The sequence below is a fragment of the Chiroxiphia lanceolata genome, chromosome 9 (assembly GCF_009829145.1).
Source record: "Chiroxiphia lanceolata isolate bChiLan1 chromosome 9, bChiLan1.pri, whole genome shotgun sequence".
Taxonomy (NCBI): Eukaryota; Metazoa; Chordata; class Aves; order Passeriformes; family Pipridae; genus Chiroxiphia; species Chiroxiphia lanceolata.
In genome coordinates, this window is record NC_045645.1 from 17,215,911 (window position 1) to 17,240,952 (window position 25,042).

The window sequence follows — 25,042 nt, forward strand, 5'->3', positions numbered from 1 at the left end:
TGCCACTCCAAATTAATCATGCAGATTGTTCTTCTGCCAAGATAATATCCTTAGGTACACTTGTAAACTCAAGTAGGTTCTGTTGAGAAGTGAACAGAATTAACAAAATACATAACTATTGTAATAACTGGAATTATGTGGATTCAGTCTAAAAATAGAATTGGGCCTTTTTTTTTTTTTAAAGCCTGCATTAATTAGTCAATGATGGGAAAACCAACTAAATATAATGGTAAATTTTCTACGCTAAAAATAAGTTGTCATCAGCTTCCAAAAAAGGCTAATGATTTACAAGGATACTAGAACAATGCAATTTATCATGATCCCTTTGTTGCACATAAAAATCACTTGAATATGTCTTTAATGTATTTTTGAATCCTTTCAGTAGCATCTTCTCCCCCAACTGATGATTTTAAGGATGTGACTAGAAGAATAAAAATCTGTAGGGTAATATTTGTTTAACTACTTCTAGGCCTAGGGCCAGTTGCAATCCCTGATAATGGAAACAATGTCAAAATTCTAAATGAATAATTACAACATTTCCGGCAATATCCTGCAGAGATGTAGTGGACTCTTCCCCTTGTCTTGCAGCTCGATCATTTCACAATCTGAACGGCTAAAGCAGAGGACAGCATAGCTCAGTATTTATGTGGGAATCTCCCAAAGCAAGTGTACTTAAGCAGGAAAAGGGCCTAATGATGACTGATGTCAGGCTTCTCACTAAACTGAAGTGGTAAGAATTATGCTGCTAAGACTTCTGTTTTATTTTAATTCAGCTAAAGTTTGTTTTGGTCACGTGGTCTTAATTAATATACTGTTTGTTTACGAATTTCAAATTTATCTAAGTGCTTTTTGTCTTTTAACTAATTTCATATCAATTGCCTTTGTCATTTATTGTGATGAACTATGATCTTCTCTTTATTGATTAAGTGACTCCTAGTTTAAGTAAAGGTGAAATACCTCCATATATATACCTGATACGTATATGTACTTCTGGTTTTGGAAGAAGTATGGGCTGAAAGCAAACTAAAAGTCAGAAAATAGTCTGTAAAACAGTTGTTCCCATGTTTAAGTTAAAACACTAATAAAGCCTCTGCAGGGAAGAAATAGGCTTTGCCACTTGACTTTTTGGAATCCTGTAAAATGAAAACTGTATAAAATGTGTTATGAAGATTTTTATCCTCAGCCACACAGACTTTAAGCTTAGATTGTTGTTGTTGTTGTTAAATTATTTTAAAAAATAATAATATGTCCAGAATAGATTTAGAAATACTTTCTGGCTTCCCAGGAATATCGGAAGCAATCATTCCTCCATTTCCCTCTAGTGCATATAAATTGTACAACTGTTCCCCAGCCTGTTTTGTTTACTTCACCTGAAGAAGCAACATCTATGGGCAGTATCTCAGATAATTGTGAACAGCATCCTTTGAGGCAGATTTTGTGTTAATTCTCTAGGGATCTTTCTACATTGCACAACGAACCTCCAAGACCTGAGCTAGTTGAGAGCGAACTGATGCAGCTAAATGGTCCATTGTGCTTCCATGCACAAACACTAGGCTGGGTCCCAGGAACAGTGTCACTGTGTACCATGTCTAACCAGCCTTGCTTCTCCAAGTCTACTTGTTAACTTCTGGAGATGAATAATTAACCATACTGCAGTGGTGCTGTGGTGCAGTGGTAGTGTCCTATCCCAGTGCTAGCTTGTTCAAAGCCTGCTCAGTAATACCTTTTGATTGCTCCTCTTTAGAGTGTACATGCGCTCTTAAAAGGCAGGTACAGCCCAGAGACTGCTGTAATAACACCTGTCTTATTTTACACAGTATTTCAGAACAGCCTCTCAACCTGTTCTGGAGGTTGTGAAGTTGCTCAGAATCTCTGTAACATCCCCCAGCTCCTGACACTTGCTTTACCTGAGGGCTCATAAAGGTGTTTTTTGAAGACAGCTGCATGGAAATAAGGAATCCTGTTTGTCCTGGGAAAACCTTTAATTGCTAGAATTAGGCTTTTTAAGCATTACTGAGAATCTAAGTATTGTATACCTATGACACAGGCTGCAGTCTCCTCTTCCTAAAATGTCTACAAATCACCATAAAATATTCAATTTTCATACATTGCTCTGAATTGAAAACAAATCCAGACATGTTGCGAATGTTGTCCTTGCACAATTTGCAGAAATAGGAGTAATTAGTTAATTCTTAAATTAGAGTTAAGTAAAGGAACCTGAGGGTTTATATATCAATCAACAAATCACAAATATATATATTACACATTGAAACTCTCCTGATGTATGTTTCATGCAATGAAAGACCAGTATTTCAAATCTAAGTGCCAAGTAAGTACCTGACTCTCAAAACTTCTGGATCTATAGACTTAGAATTTAGGGTCAATTTTCCAGTAGATTAATTTTCAATACTGTATTGGGGCTTCTAAAGTTGAAAATTTCAACTCTGAAGTTGTTGTTCAATGGTTAATTTTTAGATAACTAAACTGAAACAATTGGAAATATGAGTTTTTCTGAAATGATCAGGAAGTGAAAAATCCTGTCTCTCCAAAAGCTGGCAACAAATTTCAAATTCACTAAAATGATCAGGACTCTCCCCCCTGGTGTTTAAAGGTTCAGTGTACATTCTCAAAACGATGCTTCTTAAAAAAAATAACGTGCCAAATCAGGCATACAAAACCAAAGGTGCCAAGATCATTGTGTGCTTTTATAAACCTTGGACATGGTACAATATGGATTAATGTGTGATTAAAAACTGTTGAAATGCCTCTTTCTAAAATTATTACATGTGCAGCAAGTTAGAGGTATTAATTTAAAAGAGATGTATTAGAAAACATACAAAATGAAATTTTTAAAAAAATTTTTACTTAATTGTGTTTTAAACCTGTGTTATTATATCATCTGATTAAATTTTTTAAAGAATTGTATAAAGATATGTGACAAGCTTGTAGCTAAGCAAAAGGCTGATTGATCTTTACAGCATTTAATGGAAACTGTTTTTTCCTAATCCTGAAAGCCATGTAAGTTGAGTGAATTCAAATATACACTTATTAATAATTTTGATCATTTACTTATTTCTACTTCATTACCCGAATCCTCAACATGTGTTCTGCTTGCTGAATATTTTCAGTAATGTATGCAGTCTGCCAAGTGACTTAATGTGCCAGGCTTCAACTGAACTGTGCTCACATATGGAATTTCATCATCAAAGTCTAAAATCTGTGGGGTTTATGACCACCAGCTTCCTAAAACACACAGCATGTGGCACATTGACTCATTTTGTGGATCCTCACGGACTCAAATGCTTATCTTGTATGAATACCTCTAACATTTCCCTCTGGAAGTTACATTGATCTGTGAGCTCATCTGCTTATTTTGATGTTCTGATGTTAATATTATTCTAATACAATAATTTCATATCCATTTGAAAAAAACTTGTGTTTTCCTTTCATATGGAAAATAGAACTAAACCTAAATTAAGTGTGATGCCATGGAACATTACTTGACAGGTGACTTGGAAATGAAAAAATAATTGGATTTCTGTAATTTTTTGTTTCATGATATAGAGACTTGGCAGTATTTATTGTTATTACATTGAGGTTTTATTGCAGCTTATAAAAATGACTTCTACACAAAAATGAGAGGAAAATCAAGAAATGCCTGGAGAAGGCTTTCAAAACGTTTTCTTTCTATTAGTAGCTTCATAACACTTTGGTGGAAAAATAATCTTTGATAAGGATTTAACACCCGTCCTTTCCTAGCTGCTGAGGAAACTCCCTGTTACAGTCAACAATATGATTCATCCGACTACTCCATCAAAAATGGGCGCTTTTCTCCTGAGTTGCCAGCCTCGCATCTCAATTTCTGATTTACCTATAGACCCGTGGTGTACAAAACAGGGCGGTCGCTGTGTATTTCTCGCTGCCGGCGCGGTGCCGGGGCGGAGGGTGCGAGGCCGGGCCCTTGCCGTGACTCAGCGTTTCGGGGGGCACGGTGGCCCCGCGGCCGGGCGGGACACAAAGGCCCGGGGCCGCCGCCTCGTTAATCAGTAGCTCGCTCGGCGCGGAACCTTCGCCCCGCGACCGCTCCCGTCCCGGCCCCGCCGCTCCAGCCGGACCCGCCCCTCTCCCAGTCTCCTCCGCGGCTCCCCCTCCCGAGCCAGGCGGAGCTGGAGCTTGGAGCGACGTCGTTCTTCGCCGCCGCTGCCTCTCCGCACTGACCGAGGGCACCGGCGCTGCCCGGGGGGGACTCTTTCTCCGGCCGCCGCCCGACGCCTCATCCCTGCCTGTGCCGAAGCCGGCACTGCCCGCGGAGCAGCCATGAGCTGGGGCACGGAGCTGTGGGTGAGTCCCAGCTCGCCTCTCATTGTGTCTGAGATTCGCCGCCTTCCCTTGTCTGCTCGGGTGGCCGCGCCGGGGAGGCGTGGAGCGGCCGGAACGCAGGCGGCGGCCGAGGCGCGTTGCTTTGTTCGGCGCGGGGGCCGGGCGGGGTTCGGCGCGGGGGCCGGGCGGGGTTCGGCGCGGGGGCCGGGCGGGGTTCGGCGCGGGGGCGGCGGGGCGGGCGGCGGGAGCGCCGGGCCGAGGGGGCCGCAGCGGGGCGGGGGCGCCGCCTGCGAGGCCATGGCGCTCCCGGGGCGGCCCCTCTGCCCGCCCGGGGCGGGACCGGCAGGATCGGCGCTTTGTGCGCCCCCCGCCCGCGGCCGCAGAGCGGAGCGCTCGGGGCTCGGCCGGCGCCGTGCTCCGGGACGGCCTGGGGCGGGGTCCCGGCGCCGCTCGGGCAGCGGCCGCAGCCCGCACCGGGCACCCTCGGGGCGGCGGGGCCGGGCGGCCGCGGAGCTGCTGCTCCTCCGAAAACCAGCGGGCTGCTCGGGCGAGCAAAGCGTTTTGAGTTGTCGCCCCTAATTAGAAGCAGCTATTCTATAGCTTTGTCTCTAAAAGTGCCCTCGAACATTGGCTAGCTAACACTGCACTGTATTTGTTTTAAATAGGAAGGATTGGCAGTAATGAGATAGGCAGTGTGTGCGCGCCAGTGTCTGCCTTGCGTTAGGTCTTTCCTTAAGCCTCCCCTCTCCCTCCACAGGGTTTTTGGCTGTGCCGAGGGCGGCAGAGCAGGGGCTTCTCCCCGGGGAGTGCTGTAGCGAGGCACAGCGATGTCTGCTCGCAGTGGTGGGATGTTGTATCTCCTCGGCCGAGTTTCCTGCTGCTGCCGCTCTGCCTGGAGCTGACACTGATCGTGGGAAAGCGTGGGCACAAAAAACAATACTACCAAGGAGGGTTTAACGTCCCCGTTTTAAATGCCGCCTGCCCTTCATTTTATTTGCTTTCAAAGACCGTGAAGCACAGACACTTGTGCTAAGGAAAAAGTAATTACACAAAGCTGAACGTTGCAGCTTGAAGTCTGTTCAGGAACTCTTAAACTGGACCAAGCATTATAGGTTTTTTTGTTGTTGTTTTTTTGGGGTTTTTTTAAGTTGAATTAAAAACCTTTATCAGCATTTTGTAGTACAGGGCTATTAGTCTCTAGAGGAGCAAAGATTGCTCCACGCCGAGACAAGTGGTTGCTCGAGGAGCCGGGGCAGCCGTGGAGCTGCAGGCAGGGGCTGGGTGGGGCGTAGGGAGCTGGGAATGCCACCTCCGGAGCTCCTCCAGCCACCTGAGGAAGTCGTGTCTGACTATGCAAAATGAAGATGTAATAGCATTGCATCAAGTGTACTGCGTGGAGAAGCCTGATTTAAAGGTATTTAGGGGTTATTTTAGTGTTTTGCATAGTACCTTGTACTCAGCTAGGATTTATAGCCACGATGAGCTTTCAGATAAAATACACTTGGGAAGTACTGATAGCAGTGCTGTAAGAAGCCTGAAATATAAATCAGTTGTAACATTGATGGTAAGGAGTAAGTAAAAGCTGTGGTTTATATTGGCTGCACAAGCTCGTACTTGTCTGTTCTTCAGGTGAGAGGTGTAGGTCAGTGTCACTTTAGAAGAGTAGGGTTTGTCATTTGTGGTGACCACTGAATTTTCTTCTGTAAGCACTCATGTATGTATTGCTTTAGAAAACAGTTTTAGCTTACTCTTATCTGCTCATTTTTGTAGCCTCTTAAATGTGGTTTTCTTTGTTCAGCTTGTGAGTGACAGTTGAAGGTTTTGTAGTCTGTCTGGTGTTCAGTTTTGTACGAACGTGCATTTCTTTGTCATGTGCTTCAGAAATATATACATAAAGAGGGATTTTGACCTCAGACTTCCTTTTAATGACAGGCATTTGATTCACAGTTTCATGAAATTAGCTGAAATTTATCTTGACCTATTAGATTTTTTTTTTCCTAAGTCACTAATTCTTATGTGCTAGTTTGAAGAAATAATGGCAAAATTTTAAGCTAAAAGTTTTACTGCAATACTTTCATTTCAGCAAAATTTAGTGTATTTTTTTCCTTGGTATCAGGAGCTGACCTGCAACTCTACACTAATGAGGTAACTTTAGAGTTCGTAACTATACAACTAGACTCTGACAGTGCAAGTTTTTACATAACAGTGTACCTTTTAAATGGGTTATTTTTTTTCTTGTTGAATCTAATCTGAATACTTAAATTATTAGGGTTATGAAGCAAAGTGATTTCTTACTTGGAAAAATATTAAGTGCTTCTCTTACTGACTGTAAAGAGTATGAAACATTAATTGTTTTAACAACTTATGGTGGGCACCTAAGGTTTACTTTTTCAAGATCTGGCACAAAATTAAATTTATTAAAAATTAGCTTAAAACTAGGTTAACACAAAGAAAAACAATATTTGTGGATCTTCAAAGACAGGGCTCTGAACAAGGAATAAATAAACTGTTAGACATGTTTGTGTTCTACTCTAACTGTTCCTTCATCGTCTCCTGTTGCTGCATCAGCAGAGCTTCAGGAGGAGCCCGAGTTGCTCTGGGTTTGCTCATGGCAGCAGGGCATGAGCAGCTTGCTGTGTTCAGACTCTCCAGGTGCAGAGAGCTGTTCTGCACAGGTTTTCTGGAGACCTCGTTGGGCCTAAGGCTTTCCTTCATTAGTGCTTTCACCTGTCATCATAGAGTGGAATTTTTTCAGGATTAAGACTGATATCTAGATGATAGTTTTTCAGAACATTTGTAGATACGTATGTATGCATTGCTGATTTACTGAAGCAAATTTGATGATTGTGTATCAGGTATTTTAGTATCTCCTTAAATGTGCCTTCTTAAATTGTATCTCTTCATGCTGTTGTTTGGTATTTTATGCTGATTCACAGTTCTGATGTATTTTTTTTTATTGTTCTGGTATCCTTATACTGTGGGCATGAGTGAATATGGAGACAAATAAGAAACCAGAAGAAAATTCAGGTGATTAGGAAAGCAACTCATGTCCAGTATTTATGGGTTACTTGTTTAATATGGCTATTCTGGCATTGAAATGATACATATGCTAATTAAATAGTTACATCAGGGACAGGACAAGGGAAAGATATTCTTCAGTTGTCCAGTATTTTTTAATTACTTAAATTTGGTAGCTGCTCTTTCTGTTTGTGGATTTTGTTTTTTTACTTTTTGTTTTTCAAGCAACTTTTTACAAGTACACCACCATTCTCTAAAGTGGGTGTGCATTGTACAAAACATACATGTCTTGAGTAGGCTAAAGTGCTTAGAGACACTTGGTGCTTTTCAGTGTGTCTTGGCTGAACAGCATGCTCCCTGTTTTGTTCCTTTTGATAGCATTGTATAAAATAATGTAAATGAATAGTAGTAAAATAAATGTTGAATCCTCTAAGCAATTCTGTCATTAGAACTGTTTCATTCCACAACATTTTCTGTGCAGTGGGAAATATGCTCCCCTTTCTGCTTTCTTATTACAACAGAAAATTCTGATTTGAAAGTAATATTCCTCAAATAGTTTTATTCTCATCAGTGTATATATCTTTGTGGTCGCTCTGCAGCAAATTCCTTATGGTATGACCACACAAAACCCAAGATACTTCAGTGAACTGCTTTGCATAATATTCGCTTAATGGTTAGAACAGAGTAGTGAGAACTGGGAAGTCTTGTCTTCTATAATCCACTTGAAATTATATTTTCTGAGAATTTGACTGTTGTGTGCCAGATTTTTCTCTCTATAATATTTAACTTTTTCCTAGTTAGCATTTGTGAAGCAGTCATCATCTGATGAAAGCGGGCACGCAATCACAAATTAGCATTGCTACACTTCATTAGTGATAGAAAATTGTCGTTATTTACATACACTTTTCAGAATTAACACTTTGGTTTTTTCATGCTTTTTTCAAATGCAGCACATTTATGTTCACCTCATGAGCACTAAGAAATTTTAGAGATTGAAGTTCTGGTCAGACTTGCATATTTGCTTTATAAGGTGCCCCTGTCTGACTTCTATCAAACTGTGCTGCAATATCCAAGTCAAGATTAGATGAATGGAACTAAAACTGTGTTGGTTTTTTTTTTTAGTAACTTTAAATATTTGGAAATAAAAATGATGGATTATGATATGTTTAAGAATCTGCTCGGCATGAGCATCTGTTCAGTGTGTATGTTTCTGTGCATCTGGACTTCTTTTTGTGATGGGCGTGAAGTGTACAAATAGCATTAACATAGAATATTTAACAAAATGTGTCTGGTTATTGTCATCTTGAGTTATTGTGCTGTTAAATTGAATATGTAGTGCATTTGCTTTGATGCTAAAGGCTCACTGAGCTTTGGAGGCTGGAGCATAGTTGATAATGAAGTTCTTGGCTTAATGAGTGGAGACACTGTGTGATTGGCACTCTGAAGTGGCTTCTTTGGAAATTAATTAAAGAGTTTGTGCTGTCTCTTTAAAAAAAAAAACCAACAGGAAGGATGTTTTTTGACTTTGGATGCACGTTCTGTCTTTCGAATCTCTGTGAACCCCTTAACAGCAGTTGGCAGAAAAAGAGTTTGAATACTATGTCAGAACATTTTCAGTCTGTAGAACCAGTCTAGCCATCTGTTTCTCACCTCTTGATAAATATTTAAAGCAGAAATTTTGCTGAGGGCTTTTGCGCTAAGATTTCATGATTAAAAGAAAAGGCTATAGAAGGTTTAATGATACTATTGTTGTGAGCTCCTTGGGGCCAGAAGCACACCATCTTTTATAATTAAGAAACCACTGGCACTGTAGAATAGTATTTTAGAAATTAGTTATGTTGGACCAAAGAAAGATCAAAGTATATTTGATGATGTGCTCTTTTTAATATTTTCTTAAACAAAATTTATTCTGTGCCTAAACTCTAGTTCTGTTTATAAATATATTAAATAACTCAGTTGCATGAGTAATTTTTCAAAAGCTGTTAAAAATTTTCTTGTGCTTTCAATGCCTGTTTCAGACATTGTTTCCTTCTTCTTTTAAAATCATAGTCTCTTTTTGTAGAAGAAGATAAATTGTGCGATGTTGTCTAATCTAAAAAGTTGTCAAGTGTGATTATATATGGAAAACATCCACACAATGTAAATATGTAAAAGTTAGCTTCAAAAAGTATTACATAGCATATTTATGTTGTAATTATTTATTGTATTTTTGTTCACTAGGTTAGAAAATTTGATAATTTTTTAGCTAAATAAAAGTTTTTTCCCAAGTGATTTGAAACTGAGAAACCTTTCTATACAGTTAATGTGTCTGTGGTTATGTAGTCACTAGCATTGTTAAAACAGTTGTAAAAACATAGTAAATGATTCTAAACATCAAACCATATCCCATGTGGAAATTCTTCTGTACTTTTGAATCTTAATATTTTGTAAACTTCCTTTCCAGTGTACCAACATATACTTTGTTAAAGGCAATGTGTAGATGTTTGAGAGATGGAATATGGATCATCCTCCCACCCTGGATTTCTTCCTAAGCCCACAGTTTGCAAGCAGTACTCTGTATGGATTTTCTTTTCATTCAGTGCTCTTGCTGTCGTGGTCTGCAAATGTGTGCGAGGAATGTGTCTTGTGGCTGAAGTATAAAATTACAGAGTTTTCCAGATGCATGGGATGGCTATACGTTTCCTCTGTCTTGGGTAACATGCTGGATAAAATGCCTCTGTGAGGTTCCAGTCCCACAAGGAGTGTTGTGCAGCTTATCTCGTTCTGAGATTTCTAAATAGAAAGTTATGTAAGGATCAAATGCTTGATTATTGGAAGTGTAGTTACTTTAGGCTTTGGAGTGAAAACAATTGTATCGAGCTTTAGTTGGAAATAATGTTTGTCCACATTTTTCCAGCAATTGTCTGGTTCGTAAACATTTGACCTTTTTACTGATTTTTTCCGGGAAGGGGTGTGTCATTGTCATGAGACTTTATCAGTTTGGGTTTGATGTTAAGCATAATTCAATTTAAGAGTGCATACACGTGTCCTTGACTATCTGTTTAGAAGGTATTTTTTTTCAGTTTTGAAAATTTTATCACCTGATATCTATTAAAAAGGCATCTGTTTTTATTTATGGCCCCACTCGTTTATGTACTTGGAAATACATATGCTTTTCAATGAAGTTTGTGCAAACATACATGGGACTTCACTAATCTGGAAATTCTGAACACTGGAAAAAATATTGCTGCCTTTTAAAAAATGTGTGTAGTATTCTTAATTGTAATACAAAATCTGAGAGTTGCCTATATCAAGATTCTACATGCTGCAGCTGTCATTTGATTTCCCGAGTGAGAATAGCAGGAGGTTGTTGGAGATTGCAAGATCTTTTATCTCAACCAAGCAGAGGATTTCATTTAAGAGTGAATCTGTCAAAATGATGATCCTTTGGAATGGCAAATCCATCAGAATTCAGGATGGAGAAAAGCATGAATAGAGAAAAGTCTGTTGTCAATGTGTTCATGTGAGGGGTGCCCAAATAGGTATGATTTGTGCTTTCAACTGTTGACAAGTAAATACTGGAAGACAGAAGGTTTGTGTTAATGCTTGTATAGAGCTTGTATACTGCTGCAGACCTGCTGAAATAAGTCTAAAATGTCTAAAAGTTAATTAGTGTTGTATTTAAATTAGTTCTTACGCTGAATTGATCTGGGTGAGACCCTCTATTATTAATGCAGTAGTTAAATACTTCAGTCCTTACATTTGCAGAGCACTTTTTAGTGTGCTTGGTAAAGCCAGTAATTGAGTAACACAGGGTGTTTTATTTTTTTTTTATGGAGGGGAAGTTATTTAACACATTTCAGATTAAGTTTTCATTCTTCATAGCACACATGTGCATACTTTTTAAGTGGCTTGAATTCTTTCTGGTACAAAAACAATTCCCCAAAGTCCAGATATGTTCAGCTTTTTCCTTGTAATGGTGAACAAACTGTTCAGTGAAAGCTGAAATTCCAATCAGCTTGTTTCATTTTGCCCCTAGTGAGTTTACGTACCCCAGCCCCAGTGCTCTCTTGGCAGAAGGTCTTCAGATGTATGTCAGTGCTTCAGCTGGATGGGAAAAGAAGGAAAAAACATATTATACTAATAAAAGCCTTCTGGTTTTCGTTAAAATGCAGACCCTCTACACTGTCTTTGTTTACAGAATTATCTGCAATAAATTTCTGAGTTGCTGTTTTTTTCTCAGCTACAAGTTCTAGTCTAAGAGAAGAGTGGTGGGAGTATTGCATTTCCTGCTACGTGACAAGAACAAGAAAGGGTTTAATTTTAGGTATACTAAATTTTCTGATAATTTCTGCTGTATGGAAATTTGATATAGCTACATGTGAGATTCACAAATACATTTTCTTTGATTTTTTTCCCCTAGTCAGAACTCTGCTTCTGCATGGTCATTTACAACAGAAAGGGCATTAGGCTGCTAAAACTGCTTTTTGACATCATGGTTTGTACATATGTCCATAGTTTTGTTACTTTTTACATCTTTCAAAGGAGAAGTGCTACTATGAGCTAAAATTCAAATGTTGCAGTACCTGAATTTTTCTTGGGCTTTACTGTGGAACTCTTGTGTTAGGCAAGTAAACTTACTTTTTGTCTCTGTTAGTTTGGTTGTATAATTAGAATAGTTTGTTTGTTTGTTTTAAACAAATAAATATTGTAACTTGCCACTGGCTGCAGCAAGGGAGGAGCCCTGAAGAGAAGATACAAGGACTCCCTGAAACAACATCTCAGCCTTGACCAGATTGATCTTCATCACTGGTCTACTCCAACCTCCAGTCGGGAGCTCTGGAGACACACAATCCATAACACTGCTGCTTCCCTTGAGAACGCACGCAGGATCACTCTAGAGGAGAAAAGACAACGCAGAGAGAATCGTGTCTTGCAGAATATACCACCCAAGGAGTTTTTCTGCTGTGCCTTTTGCAACCGGACGTGTCTATGTCGCATTGGCCTCTTTAGCCACCAGCGCGCTTGTAGCAAATGTGGGTAGAGCCCTTCCCAGATCTTCATTCGCGAAGCCCAGCCATGATGAATGAATATTGTAACAACACCTTCATTTGTAGAATACTTCTACATTCCTTAATGTGTAAGGGCAAAATGAGATAGTGTTTTAAAATGTTAAAAGCAAAACTACAACAAAACCACAAAAAGCAACAAATTATAATGACTTGACCTGATAGTCTTTGGTCGGAATGTCTAGTTGGAGTAACCATTTAAAACTTCTCACTTCAGTGGGTGAAAAATGTACTAATGAGAAAGTTCACCATGTCTTTCATATCTCCATGTAACCCTTAGGCTTATCCTGGTTTTGGCTGGGATAGAGTTATTTGCTGCTTAGTAGCTGTTAGAGTTGCTGGTTTTGGGATGTTGAGGAGGCAAGTACCATGCAAATCACTTCTCCCTGGCTAGAACACAAGAAATAGTACAACCTGCTGTTTTGTACTTCCATGTTAAGTTCGTTGCAGCATTGTGTAATGAAATGGCATCCACTAGATTTGCATTTGGAGTTATTTAAATACTAAAGAACTTCTGAAGTAAGACAGGAATCACAATAGGGAGTTGAGAGGCAGCCCTAACTTTTGGCATACTTGAGGGAACCAGATGTAAGTGAAGGTGGTGGAGATGGGTGTGCCTTTTGGATGTTTGTCTGCTTTGCAAATCATTTGGAAAGAGAGCATTTGATTGCTGGATTCCTTCTGGTGATGGATGCCCAATTCAAGTGGATATGAAAACCTCACTTTGTAAATTCTGGTTGGTAGAGTAATTGAGTGTGTCTTGTACACTTTGTTTTTATCCCAGATGCTTCATTTCTTTCAGAGAAGGTGAATAATATTTTGCTTTTCTAATGATATCATCAAATAAGCATTTGGTCTAGGTGGCATAGAGTTTTATTGTACCTGTTAGTGGGGAAAAATTGATATGTGTGAATCCAAGACAACACCTGTGCTGCAATGCAGTTGGATGTCTCTGCAGCAGAGGAATATTCTGGAAGACAAAATTGTAATGTTTATAATGTTTATAATGCCCAGCACTTTTTTTATCCATATAATAAGTGGATGAATTGTTCTTGTTTCATTATCTGTTATGGCGTCTAACAGTCCTGCAATTTTTTCCCCCTATCTAGATGAAGTTACTCACAATTAGAGGAGTATTTAGGGTTTTTGTCATCTGTAATCAATAGTTGGAGTGTATTTTATGTTTGTATTTATGTAGTACCTAGTACTGTTAGTCACTTGGTGGCCTTGTGTTGTACTGCATTCTACACAAACTCAAGAGTATAAAGAGCATCCCCAGTCCAATTAACTTTGAATTCCAGCAGGGACTGGGTCATGCCAAATGAGAGTTATGCAAAACCTAATATTGTTTGGCATGATGGGCAGTGATCTCAACTGCAGCATCTTAACTTTCTTTTGGTAACCCTTGGAAGCAAAGGGTAGCAATGGGGTGGACCTTTGTCATGTTTGCAGGGCAGGAACACACAAGCACCCTAAGAGAATGAGGAAATTTCTGTTGAAATGTACAAGGGAGTGTTGGAATCTCAAGAAAAGCAAACAGTAATCCTTGGGTATAATGAGGTAATAAGCTGGAATCAACCAGCAGTGCCCTGGAAGGTGAGGTTAAGAAGCTCATGTTTGATACGATAGAGAAGGACGCAAAGAGACAGGAAGAGATAATGCTTTAGAAACATGCGGGTGAAATGATAATCTCTCAATCCCAGAGAAAAGGATGTGCTGTAATTGAGAAATGAGATGGCTGGAGAATGGGTAGAGATTGCAGATACTGGAATGGTTGGAAAGAGACCGATTTTCAGAAAAGGAAAAAAGAAGTATTTAGGATAGGATGTAGATTTGAGATTTGGGAAAGAAATGCTCAGGTGAAATAAAGGTTAAGATCCTAGTTTATAGAAGGTGCAAAAATATAAAGTGCCGTAGCTGCAAAGATATGATGCACATTATATGCATTTTAATGAAACATGTTTTATCTTAGTTTTTCTCTGAAAAGAAATTCGAATTTTTGATTAGTAAATGGAAAACTGTTTGAAGATCTGTTAATGAGGACTGATAAAACAGTTTTGTTCTGAAGTCAAATATGGGTTCCCTCATCCCCCTAAGATGAGGGGGGATCTTTTATTTAGATCCTAATAGTGCAGATACTCATCTACATATTTACTTTTACTGGTATTTGTTCATTTTATGAACAAAGATCTTACAGGATCAGTGAAACTCATTAATGTTCTTGAGAATAAGTATTGCACATCAGGAAATTTTCAGAGCAGAATTATTTTTTTTTTGAGAGGGAGTATTTGCAAACTACCTCTACCTGTAGCTTGTATTTGCTGCACTGCATTATTTAGATCAGCAACAATTACTGATGTTTTGTTATTTTCTTTAATTATTTAATGGATTTCTTTTCAGGCTTATGAGCTTGGACTGCTTTGAACTGTGATTTAGGAGAAAAAGGATATGTACATGCATTTATGAATGGAGAAAATTTTACTTTCAAAGGATTTATAGATTATTTAGTTAATTAAATCTTTTATCTTAATAACTGTGGTTTTTATTATCTGGGAAATTTGCTAAACAGTCGATGATGACATTCGAGATCTGTGCAGTATGGTCAAGAAGATATTATATATTTGTTTGGAGGAGGGGAAGAAAAGGATGAACTTGTCCTGAAAGGTTCTTCAGCATGTTGTAATAAGATGGTAAAAAACAGACTGGAATATCTGGATAGGTCTCATGTCTGAGAAGATGACATGTTTAAAAGAGGAAAAATTAATTTCTTTAAAATAAATGGTAACTTATCAGGAAACTCTAAATGTTTGCGATTTTTCTACATCGTAAGTAATATGAGGGGAATGTAGACTGTACAGTTCTAGGAAACTTAAATAGAAATGTCACCATGGGAGGCAAGCTGAGCAGTTCTGTGAAGTATCCTGACTCTGCATGATACTCAAATATTTACTCCTGTAGCAAGAGGTGTAGCGGTCTGATTAAGTCTGAGGAGATAGGGGTTATGGGTTATTTGTTTTGGTTTATCTTAATTGCTTCTTTGTTTAGGAAAAGACTTGAGGCCTTTTGTGTTACTTCTGCTGAAGTTTTGCATTTCTTAACCCAGATCTTTTGACCTAACTCCCCAGGTTTGAGGCCCTGTTAATATTAAGATCACTCTCTAATAACAAGGGTAACTTCTTTCTGAAATGGCTTTTTAAAAAACATTTTCTTGTTGGTATTGGTGCTAGAGAGTGTAATTATTGTCTTTCCAGGAACAGTGCTTCAGTTCCTCCTGTGCTAGCCTAGCGCTTGAGAGACACAGGTGTGGTTCCCTGAGTTTTAGCTTTATGTTCTGCATTCCTGAGAGGGAAGTAGCAAGGTAGGAGTAGTTAGTTGTGTGCAGCAAGAAGTTTTTACTGGAAGAAACATTCAATTAGTGGATTGGAATTGGAGTTTTGTAAAACCACGAATTGGCTCAGCATATTAAAACCTTAATAGGTGCAAACAAAACTAATGTGAGGCTGTGGCTAGCCATTCTTCATGCTTTGGATGTCTTAGCACCCAGTGACTGCCATTTATTTTGGTTCTGAGGGGTTGTCATTGAGTTTCACTGAAATTTCAATAGTCTAACTGAAGTAATCTATTTAGAGGTTTCAAATAAATTCTTAAAGATGAGATACCAATGGTATTTATGCTTAGTGATTCTTAGGTAAAATGTTTTTCCATGTTCTCTCTGGTTTATACTTCAAGGCTGTAATTGTGGGCTGTGTAATGAATACATTTTGACATCATTTGTATAAAATGCCTTGCAATTTTTAAGAAAATATGTCATCATCTGTAGGTGAGAGTGCTGAATGGCCAGGATTCATGCTTTTTTCAGTTAAGAGGTACAGTGGAATATCAGGGCTTCGAATACAAGTTTCTACCTAAAGTTTTAATTCTGAAAGGAGGGAGAGTTGTTGTCTCATCTTTTACAGATCTTAGGTGGGAGTACTGCTATTGGTTTATATATACTGGATGCTGAAAAACTGGGAATGGTGAATTTCTAAGACCTTATATGTAAATGTTTCTTATGATAGACTATTTGTAGTACTTTGTACTTAGCATTTCAAACTTTTATCACACAGGCATAATCAGACTGTAAGTCAGACCTGAAACTTGTGGCTTTCCTGGCTGTTTTTCTTTATGATGTCATTGGAAAAGAGGTTTGATTTTTTGCTGACGTCTGTTCCTTTGTGGGAAGAGGATCATGCTCCCATACCTCCCAAGTTAATCTAACTGTTGTTTGGATGTTGCCTGTGATGGTTTTAGGACTGTTACAGTTATTCTGTTAGGAAGATAGCATAATTTTCATAATGTTGGTTCTTCCTATCCTTTATCAGTCAATGTAAAAAAATCTTTCATGTGCTGTAAAGAGGTTCTTGTTCTTTAAGGAAGGTGGTGAGTCTTAAAGCATTTCTTCAAGAGCACTTTGCAAATTTTTCATGTATTTCCGGTTGATTTTAATTATCTCAACACAGTATGCAGTTTAACCTCACTGTAAGAAAAATTTTTTTAAGGTGTTACTATATTTTGTAAAGAGCTGATGAGGGTACTTGAAAAATATAAGTAAAAATCTGTATATTCCTGTCATAAGTAAAGGGGTTTGAGGCTTTGCTTGTAGTTGGATCCTTTGTCTTTCAATAGACTCTGGCACTACAGCTAATCCAATAGTAAGTTTATAGCAGGAAATGGCACCCTAACATCGTAAGCAATATTTTTTGCCATCAGAATCTGCATGTCTTTTTCCTGAAAACAGTTGCGTTTAACCTTCATTTGCTAAAAGTTCCTAATGATTTACTTGCTCAATTTTTAGTTTGTTTAGACTATCTTCTTACGTTATTTTTATTCATAATGCTTTATTTCTTTGGCATTACAAGTCAGTGGCTTCAGCTTAGTATTCTGCTTAGTATTAACTTCTATTTTATGAGGAAAAGAGAAGAACAAAGAGCATGGCAAGTTGACAGTGAAGAAGTACAAGTTACATTTAGTTTTTTGTAAGGTTGTCTTTTGGGGTACAGTGTGCTTTCTGATGTATGTATTTTCCTTCTGGTCTTTGTATGATCTGTGCTTATCATCTCTATAATATAGTATAACACAGCTGCAACACCTGTAGAGGTGTTGCTGAAGACTTTCATGTTAATATTTCAGGAGGCTTTCATAATCAGTATTTCCATATGAAGAACACTTTACAGCCGTTGTTGCTGTAACTTTTATGAGTGGAAACAATAGTAGATATGTTTTAGATAGTGCTTAAATGTGCTTATGTGTTTAACTTTTGGCTTTAAGGACAGTATGTGAAGAGACATTTCCACTAAAGCCGTGTTTAATACCATGTGGCACAGAAGGTAGTATTGCTCATCCAGTTAGATTAATCTGGCTGGAAACCGTTTACCGTTTCAGCTGCAAGTAGTTTATTTGAATTACACTTGGTGTGCTGTTACCCTACATTAATGTTGGGAAACCCAAGTTACATCTTGGAAAAGCACCTTTAGTATTTTGTCCATGATTTTACATACCTGATTTCACCTCAGTATTTATCTGCTAACTGTGCATTTATTTATGTTGTGGCCCACTTTTATTGCTATTCAATTTTCTGCTGTAGTTACTGGGAATCTACTTGTTTCCATTTAAGTTCTTTACCTATTACATCTGTTTTATTACAAAAAAGCTGTTACCAGTTTATGCATTACAGTTGTAAAAATTAGTAGAATTGTTTCCAAGGTACACAGATTCAGAAATCAGAGATGACTATGCAGATGTGGTGATAAGTGTATTGTGTAATCTCTCCAGTTGTTTGTTGAAATGGGGAAAATTATTTTGCAGCATAGGTGAAAATTTTAATTAGCTTTTTAGTTTATTGTTGAGTTTGGAATCCTTGATGTGAAATCGTTGCAATTATCTTGAGCAACAAAGTTCTGTATCATTCAAACACTTCATATAGGCTTAGTTAAAAGTATTATTATTAAGATATTAATACATTGTATCTCAGCATGATTTTAACATGCAAGTAGAACAAATGACACTAATGTTGGTGACAACCATTAAGATGGATGCTGGGAACCACAACAGAGAGCATTAAATTATTTTTGAATTGCTCTCTTGTTACTGTTGATTGTCACTATGAAGTAACTAGATGATACATTTGTTTTTATGAATGAGCTGGTTTGTGGAGTGCTAGCAATTCAAGCATTTATTTTGTGCTACTATGTATTCTTGAGCAGCATAAAAATTTTTGATTGTTTGTATGTAACCAAAAAAAAGAAACTTTAATTTTACTATTAGGAGTGTATTGTCGTCGTAGCAGGTTGATTCAAATGAGTATTTCCAGCCTAATGGACTAATGCAAAATGCGTACGTATTAGTGCTGGGCATATCTCATCAGAGTTGGTTCCTGCTTATATATATAAAATCTAATTTAAAAAATGAATTTCTAACAATTACAATAAAACCAAGTCCAGTGTAACTTTGGGAACTGAAAAGAAATGTATAAATGTATTACAGTATAGGCTTTCTTTTTGTAATTTAAGAAATACCAAGAATTAACTTATGTTTCATGCCATTAACATTAGGGTCACATTAATTTAAATGATTTGGACTAAAATCTAATTCTCTGGATGACTCTTTTGTATGGTAAGGTCAGATTGTAAGCAGTAGTCTTTCCATTCTGTATTTCTCTTCCTATATAAGTCTTTCTAGATTGTACAAGGTTATTTTCAATTCACAGAGGAGTGAAATTGCTTCAGAGTGAAGAAATCTAGTATTCTTAAAAAACTTTGTTTTGGGGATTTAATTGTTAAAGAGATGTTTCAGGATACTGCTGACAGGTTAAGATAAAAAAATATTCTTGACTGTTACTTTATCCAATTTTGCTACCTTTGTTTCAGTTTATTAATTTGCTTTGAAGCTGGATAGTGGATATACTTAATCTTTATAATTATAATTATATATATTTATAACTATAATTATTTAATGTCCTTCAGTTTATCAGTTAAATATTTTGTTAATGCTTTTTTACGATATGAAAGCAAATATTGCTTTCACAATTAATCATGTGATTTTTTTAAATGCAGATTGTACATTTTGCTTTCATACAATATAAAAATTTTGCTGATTCTTATAGGGCATTTTAAAGCACCTAGGAAGTTAATCCTTCATGTGGCTGTTTTGTGATGCTGCATGTGATACAGAAGAACTGTGGTGCTTTCTTCTACTTACAGATCGTGTAGTAAGGATTATTAGTTTTTTAGAGTTCTGTGATTAGAACTGGATTCTGAAAGGAAAGTACAAGTACAAAGCCTTTGTTGAATTTCAGGCAGTTCTTTGCCCATCTGTGCAGCCTGTCGAGGTCCCTCTGAAGGACTGCACAGCCCTCTGGGGTATCAGCCACTCCTCCAGCTTTGTGTCGTCAGTGAACCTGCTAAGGAGGCTTCTACCCCTTCATCCAAGTCCTTGATGAATACGTTAAACTATGCTGGGACCAGTTTTGAACCTTGAAGTTCAGTCACAGATAAAGTACATCTATACCTTTCTGATCTCCACTGGATTTTGGTGTGAATACCCTTGTATTTTATTAGTTTAGTCAGGAAGGAAATAACTGGAGAAGGTAGGTTTCTGCTGAAGTACCTTTTCATTTCTACACTGGCTGTTTGTTTGACTCTCATAGAGAAATTGGCTCTCCAAAAAGAAATTTAGGTAGTCTGGTGTCACTATTGCAGATGTGACTCTGTCATTCATGTTGACTTCTGTCCTGAATTGTGAGTAGTGTTTGTCTTGCTTCAGGTATTTGCACTGATTATGCTATAAATTTGCTTGCTTTCACTATTGAACTCCTAGGGTGGTGTGGAATATATTTATGGTGTGGAATATATTTATGGAGCCCATTGTCTTTTTAATACGCTGGATTACAGAAACAGTATGAAATTGAGCTGGTTTGAGTTTGGTCTTTGTATATGTTTTGGAAAGAATGAGGAACCCAGCTATGACAGTTTAAAAATATGGGGGTTTCTTTCAGTACACTGAAGTTTGTTCTCTGCGTTTGTGCATACAGCTTCTATGTCCAAATATGCTGTAATAAAGTTGTTTTACCTTTTTAAAAATGTAATTGTTGTAATGGAAGTGCATATGCTTATGCTTAAATTATATTACTCTTTTTATTTCCGTTGTAATTTAAAGTTTTTGGCAAGGAAAAATACATTTCTAACCTGGAAGAGAAGCAATATTTGTTTATATTATTTGATTTACCAAAAAAGCATATTTCTACTCAAAAAAAAAGATTTTTTAAATAATTTTAATGTTATTCTTACAATACAGGTTATGATTCTAAAGTCTGTGGTAAAATATAGGAAGACTTTACTGTATATTTCTAGGCTCATCTGTCAAAAAGTCTGAGATAAACTGATACACAGCAGAATTGTGTTACATTTCAATGTTATCTGAATCACAAAACATTGAAAAATTCCATTGTTTTGAAGGTGCCGGTAGTAACATCTGGTTTTAGTTTAAATTCTTTATTCAGTTATGTTAATGTTACTATGAATTTTGCTTTAAAAACAATGAGTACAGTTGATTCCATTGCAAATAGAGGATGTTTTTTGTGGGGGTGTTGGTTGTGTTTTGCTTTTTGGGGGTTGAGTGTTTGTTGTTTTGTTGTTCTTAGGGTTTGTGTGTGTGTTTGTTTTTTTCTTCCAGGGTGTTATCTGTATCTGAAATAATGTTCCAAAGAAGATAGGAAGGCTCTAATTTACTGCCGTATTGATTTCCTGTTAAGTATATGGATCTGGTTTTGTAATCAAGTTTGAAAAGTATTTACTGTTGCAAGATATTTGTGAAGGGAAAAAGATGTGGCTGCTATAGTCTTTCTCTTGAACGCTAAAATATTCACAGGTGATACTGAAAAGGGAAGTTCACCTTACAGTAGGACTTCTTACAGAAAAATCCCCGAGTCTGCTGAGTTGACAAAACTGAACAGCATATGGCAAATCAGTTCACAGCCTTCTAGCTCCATAAGTGTTTACTTCACTGGTCCCTGAAGTACTGAGCAGTGTCTGCTCCCATTTAATGGGGAGTGTGCCCAGAACAGTCTGTGGTGATTGACTCTGTTAGTGTTTGCAGCCCTTCCTACGTCATAAAAGGCTTCAGTAAGATTGAAGGGCTGATCAAAATACCTGTGTATAGGTATCTTACTCTGAATGATTTAGAAGAACAAATACTTGTTGTCAAGCTATATAGTAAGTTGTATTTGTTAAATACCAGTAGCAACAAATGTAAGGTATATGCCTTTGTTTTAAATCTGTCTGATGGGAGCTGATAATAACACTAGGAAGTATCTTCTCATATTCCAGTTGTATTCACTGGAGGTTCCTACATACAGGAATAGAGAGAGTAGTTGAAACAGTTTATCAGATCTGTGCTAAATAAGGAGATTTTGTGCGTGTGTGCTTAAAGCTAAAAAGATTCATGTTACCAGAAGATCCACTATATAGTATTTTAGTGCCAAGTTCTTGTAGATTTACTGGATGTTGTAATTACACCTATTGTGAGAAATTAACTAAAAGTTAAGACAAGGATATGTTTGTTTTATTGTTGTGCTGTAAGTTTTACTTTATGAGTTCATTGTTTACTCCAGTCTCTGTTTAGAAATAGTACCATGAAATACATTTTTTTTAAGGAATTGTTGATGTGAGTTTAAGATTCTGAACAATGTGCGCCCTTATTAAATACATATGAGAAAAGTTGTAAGGGATGTATCACGGATGTACCTTTTTCTCTACGTGTTGAAATGGTGAAGTTCAACTGCTGATACTCAGTGCTTGGATTCTGTATAGATATTTTATACTATATTTGCCCTAAGTTTCAGTATGATAAACAATATGATTCAACCCATACCAAATAGATTCTTTTGTTTCTAATTATTCTATTGAGACAAGGCCTAAATATATATCTTTTAATTGTGAAACACACTAAATTCACTTGTCTGCATGAGATTCGTGCATCATACTTGTTAAACAGTTTATAGTTTTTAGGTCAGTTTAAAAGGGTTTAAAAGGTTTACTTAATAGTTGAACAGATAAATACAAGGAAGTGATATTTGGATGTGAGGGAAGTTGATACTCTCCCTTCTTTTTTGCTTCCCTCAGCTGGCAGCAAGTACTTCCTTGTTTTAAATTTGAATCACTTGCTATCACAGGCATCTTGACTTTTTGATGAGTTCAGAGCTATGACTGTTATGGTTCTGAACTCTAGTATAGTCTATAGTATAGCCTTGAAGTTGTGTGCCAACTAACAGTTATTTTAAATGTCATGTTTCAGTTCAGCAAATCTCACTAAATAGAGCAGGTTAAGCTGGGTTTCGTGGTAATGTCCATTGTATTACCATGTGCATGTACATGTTGTAATACAGCTTTTACAGAGTTGTGCCTGTACATTTAAGAGATGGAGCAATGACTGTGTCCTGCAAAGCAGAGGATGCAGGCTCATTGCAACAGAAAGAGCAGCAAAGCCAGTGCATCTTGTTTTCTGAATTTGTGATGTAGGGCATCTAGGTGTTCGGCTAAACCTTTGTCTTTCCCCTGTTGTCTTGCTTTGTAACATCAATACCACTCCTTTCTTATCTTCAGTTAACTGTTCACTCTCTTAGTATATGGAGAGGAGAAAAACAGTGCATACTCTGCTTGTTAGGTGCTTGCCAGACTGGCCACAGCAAGAGCTTAACCATTTGCTGAAGAAGTTGGAAGTAAGAAAGATCTCCTTCCCGTTTCTACAAGTTTTTAAAAAAACATCCTTCAGAATGCAAAAAGAGATTAAGTCACATGTGCAGGATCTGGAGAGTGTCAGGGCTGCTTACTGAGTCATTATCCTGTGAATGCATTTTTAATAATATTGTGGAAGTATCTGTAATTGGTAGAGAGGCATTTAAAAGTTTTTAAAGTTTTCAGTAGTTCCACCAATGGGTTGTTTAGTCATGCACTAAAACATTCACCTTGTCCATATCAGTGTCAAGCCATGTAATAATATTTTCTAACTGAAGAACTTTACACAGTTTTTCAAAAAGAAAAATCTTGCAGCATTATTTCCAAGGCTAGATGCTTTGTTCTTGCAGATTTTCTGTAGGCTACCGTTAATCATGCAGTAAATGTGCTGGTTTTGTACAGAACTTCACGTGAGGCCTCCCATGGCTATTGGTCATGCAGCAAATTCAGTATTGTGCTGCTTCACTGACATATAGCCCCACTGCTCGTACTTTGTTATTCCAGTGTTGCTGTGAAGATGGGATTTTCTCCAGCTATTTCTTATAAGGAGCAACAGCATCCGTAAGTATTGTACAACCAGCAGTAGCATTTTTTACTGTGAGGCATCGTATCACAGTTACTTCATTTAGGGTTAAACTTAGTCTTCCTGTCTCCTTTTCCAAGTGACATAACTAGGACTAAAATGTACTTTTGCTTCAGTCTGTTTATTAACACCATTCAACCATTCCCAGAAGACTCAGGAAGTGCCTATTTTCTGCTGTGGCTGTGGTGAAAATAAGATTTCTTTGTGTTTACTGGAATGGACATAATTTTGTCCTTTTTATATACAAGGCAAGTGTAATGCTGTTCCTGTTTTAAGGTGGCAACTATTTTAATCAAGTAATGCTTGAAAATATATGATTTGTGATCTGCTGTTGTCTTGGATAGAGAGGTTTGAAAATGGTCTGTTGTGTGTTACAGTGGGAATTAAGCTTAAAGTAGAACTGGGTGGATAATTATGTGTTTTAGGATTAAGCTTTGTTTCAAATGCAAATAAGACCTAAGTGTTCTAAAAATCTCTATAAAGAGCATATGTGAAAAAATCTGGTTAAGTTTGTTTAAAAAAATTTCCTCCCAATTAAAAGTTTAATAAGATTAAGGGACTGTTTGAAAGCTAAGTGAGTGGATTCTGATCTGGTTTTCATAGTAGGAAGTCCTGGTCTATGTTTTGTGTATGCTTGTATTCCAGTGATTGCTTCATATGAGCGTGTGTGTGTTTCTGTTTTTCTGAAGTGGTGGTGGCAAGGAAGTCCATTCTGTTTGCTTGGGACACAGTGTCTTACCTCCTTAGTGACTTGTATGTAAAGATGTAAAAGCTGACACATACCCACAATGAACAAGTTCCTTGACAAGCACAACGTGAACAGTCTGTGATTGGTAGCAGAGAGGAAGGATACCTGTAACCATGTTCTGGCTACTACACGCTGTGTTGGTAGAAATTCCTGAGGAGGAAGAGATGATGCATTTAGGGAAGTGCCCTCCCTGCAGTCTGTGGCAGGCAGTGAGCCTACCAGGAAACACTGCAGGGGGTCACTTGAGAGAAACAGAAGCAGACCCATAGGTGCACCTGCGAAGAATTGAAGTTTTCTTTACTTAAATTTACATCATGATTCAGTGAGGCAAATGCACCATTTTAGTTCTTATGAACGTGCCCATACATTAAGGGAAGAATTCTGGAGGTGACTCATTAGCAGGACAGAGTAGTTGTTGAGATGCTGTCTGCGGCAGTGTGTTCCTTTCCTCTCTTCTCTTGTGGGTGTTCAGTGTCCCAGCTGTGAACTCTTTCAATCAGTTTGCTCTACTGGTAGAAAACTATTGCTGTTAAAATCTAATGATTAGTCCAACTGA

General features: G+C 37.7%; 1 protein-coding gene across 4 annotated transcripts in view; it reads left to right on the forward strand.

Moving 5' to 3' along the window:
- The first annotated feature begins 4,073 nt into the window (after window positions 1–4,073).
- Window positions 4,074–25,042, forward strand: part of FNBP1L (formin binding protein 1 like) — a 56,357-nt gene continuing 35,388 nt past the window's right edge. For 3 of the 4 annotated variants that reach the window (XM_032696735.1, XM_032696736.1, XM_032696738.1), the window contains exon 1: window positions 5,663–5,734. In XM_032696735.1, coding sequence (XP_032552626.1) covers window positions 5,672–5,734 — 63 coding nt within the window. In that variant the 5' untranslated portion in view covers window positions 5,663–5,671. Of the gene's footprint in view, window positions 4,342–5,662; window positions 5,735–25,042 lie in introns of those variants that run through there. The other variant, XM_032696737.1, reaches the window with a different exon arrangement.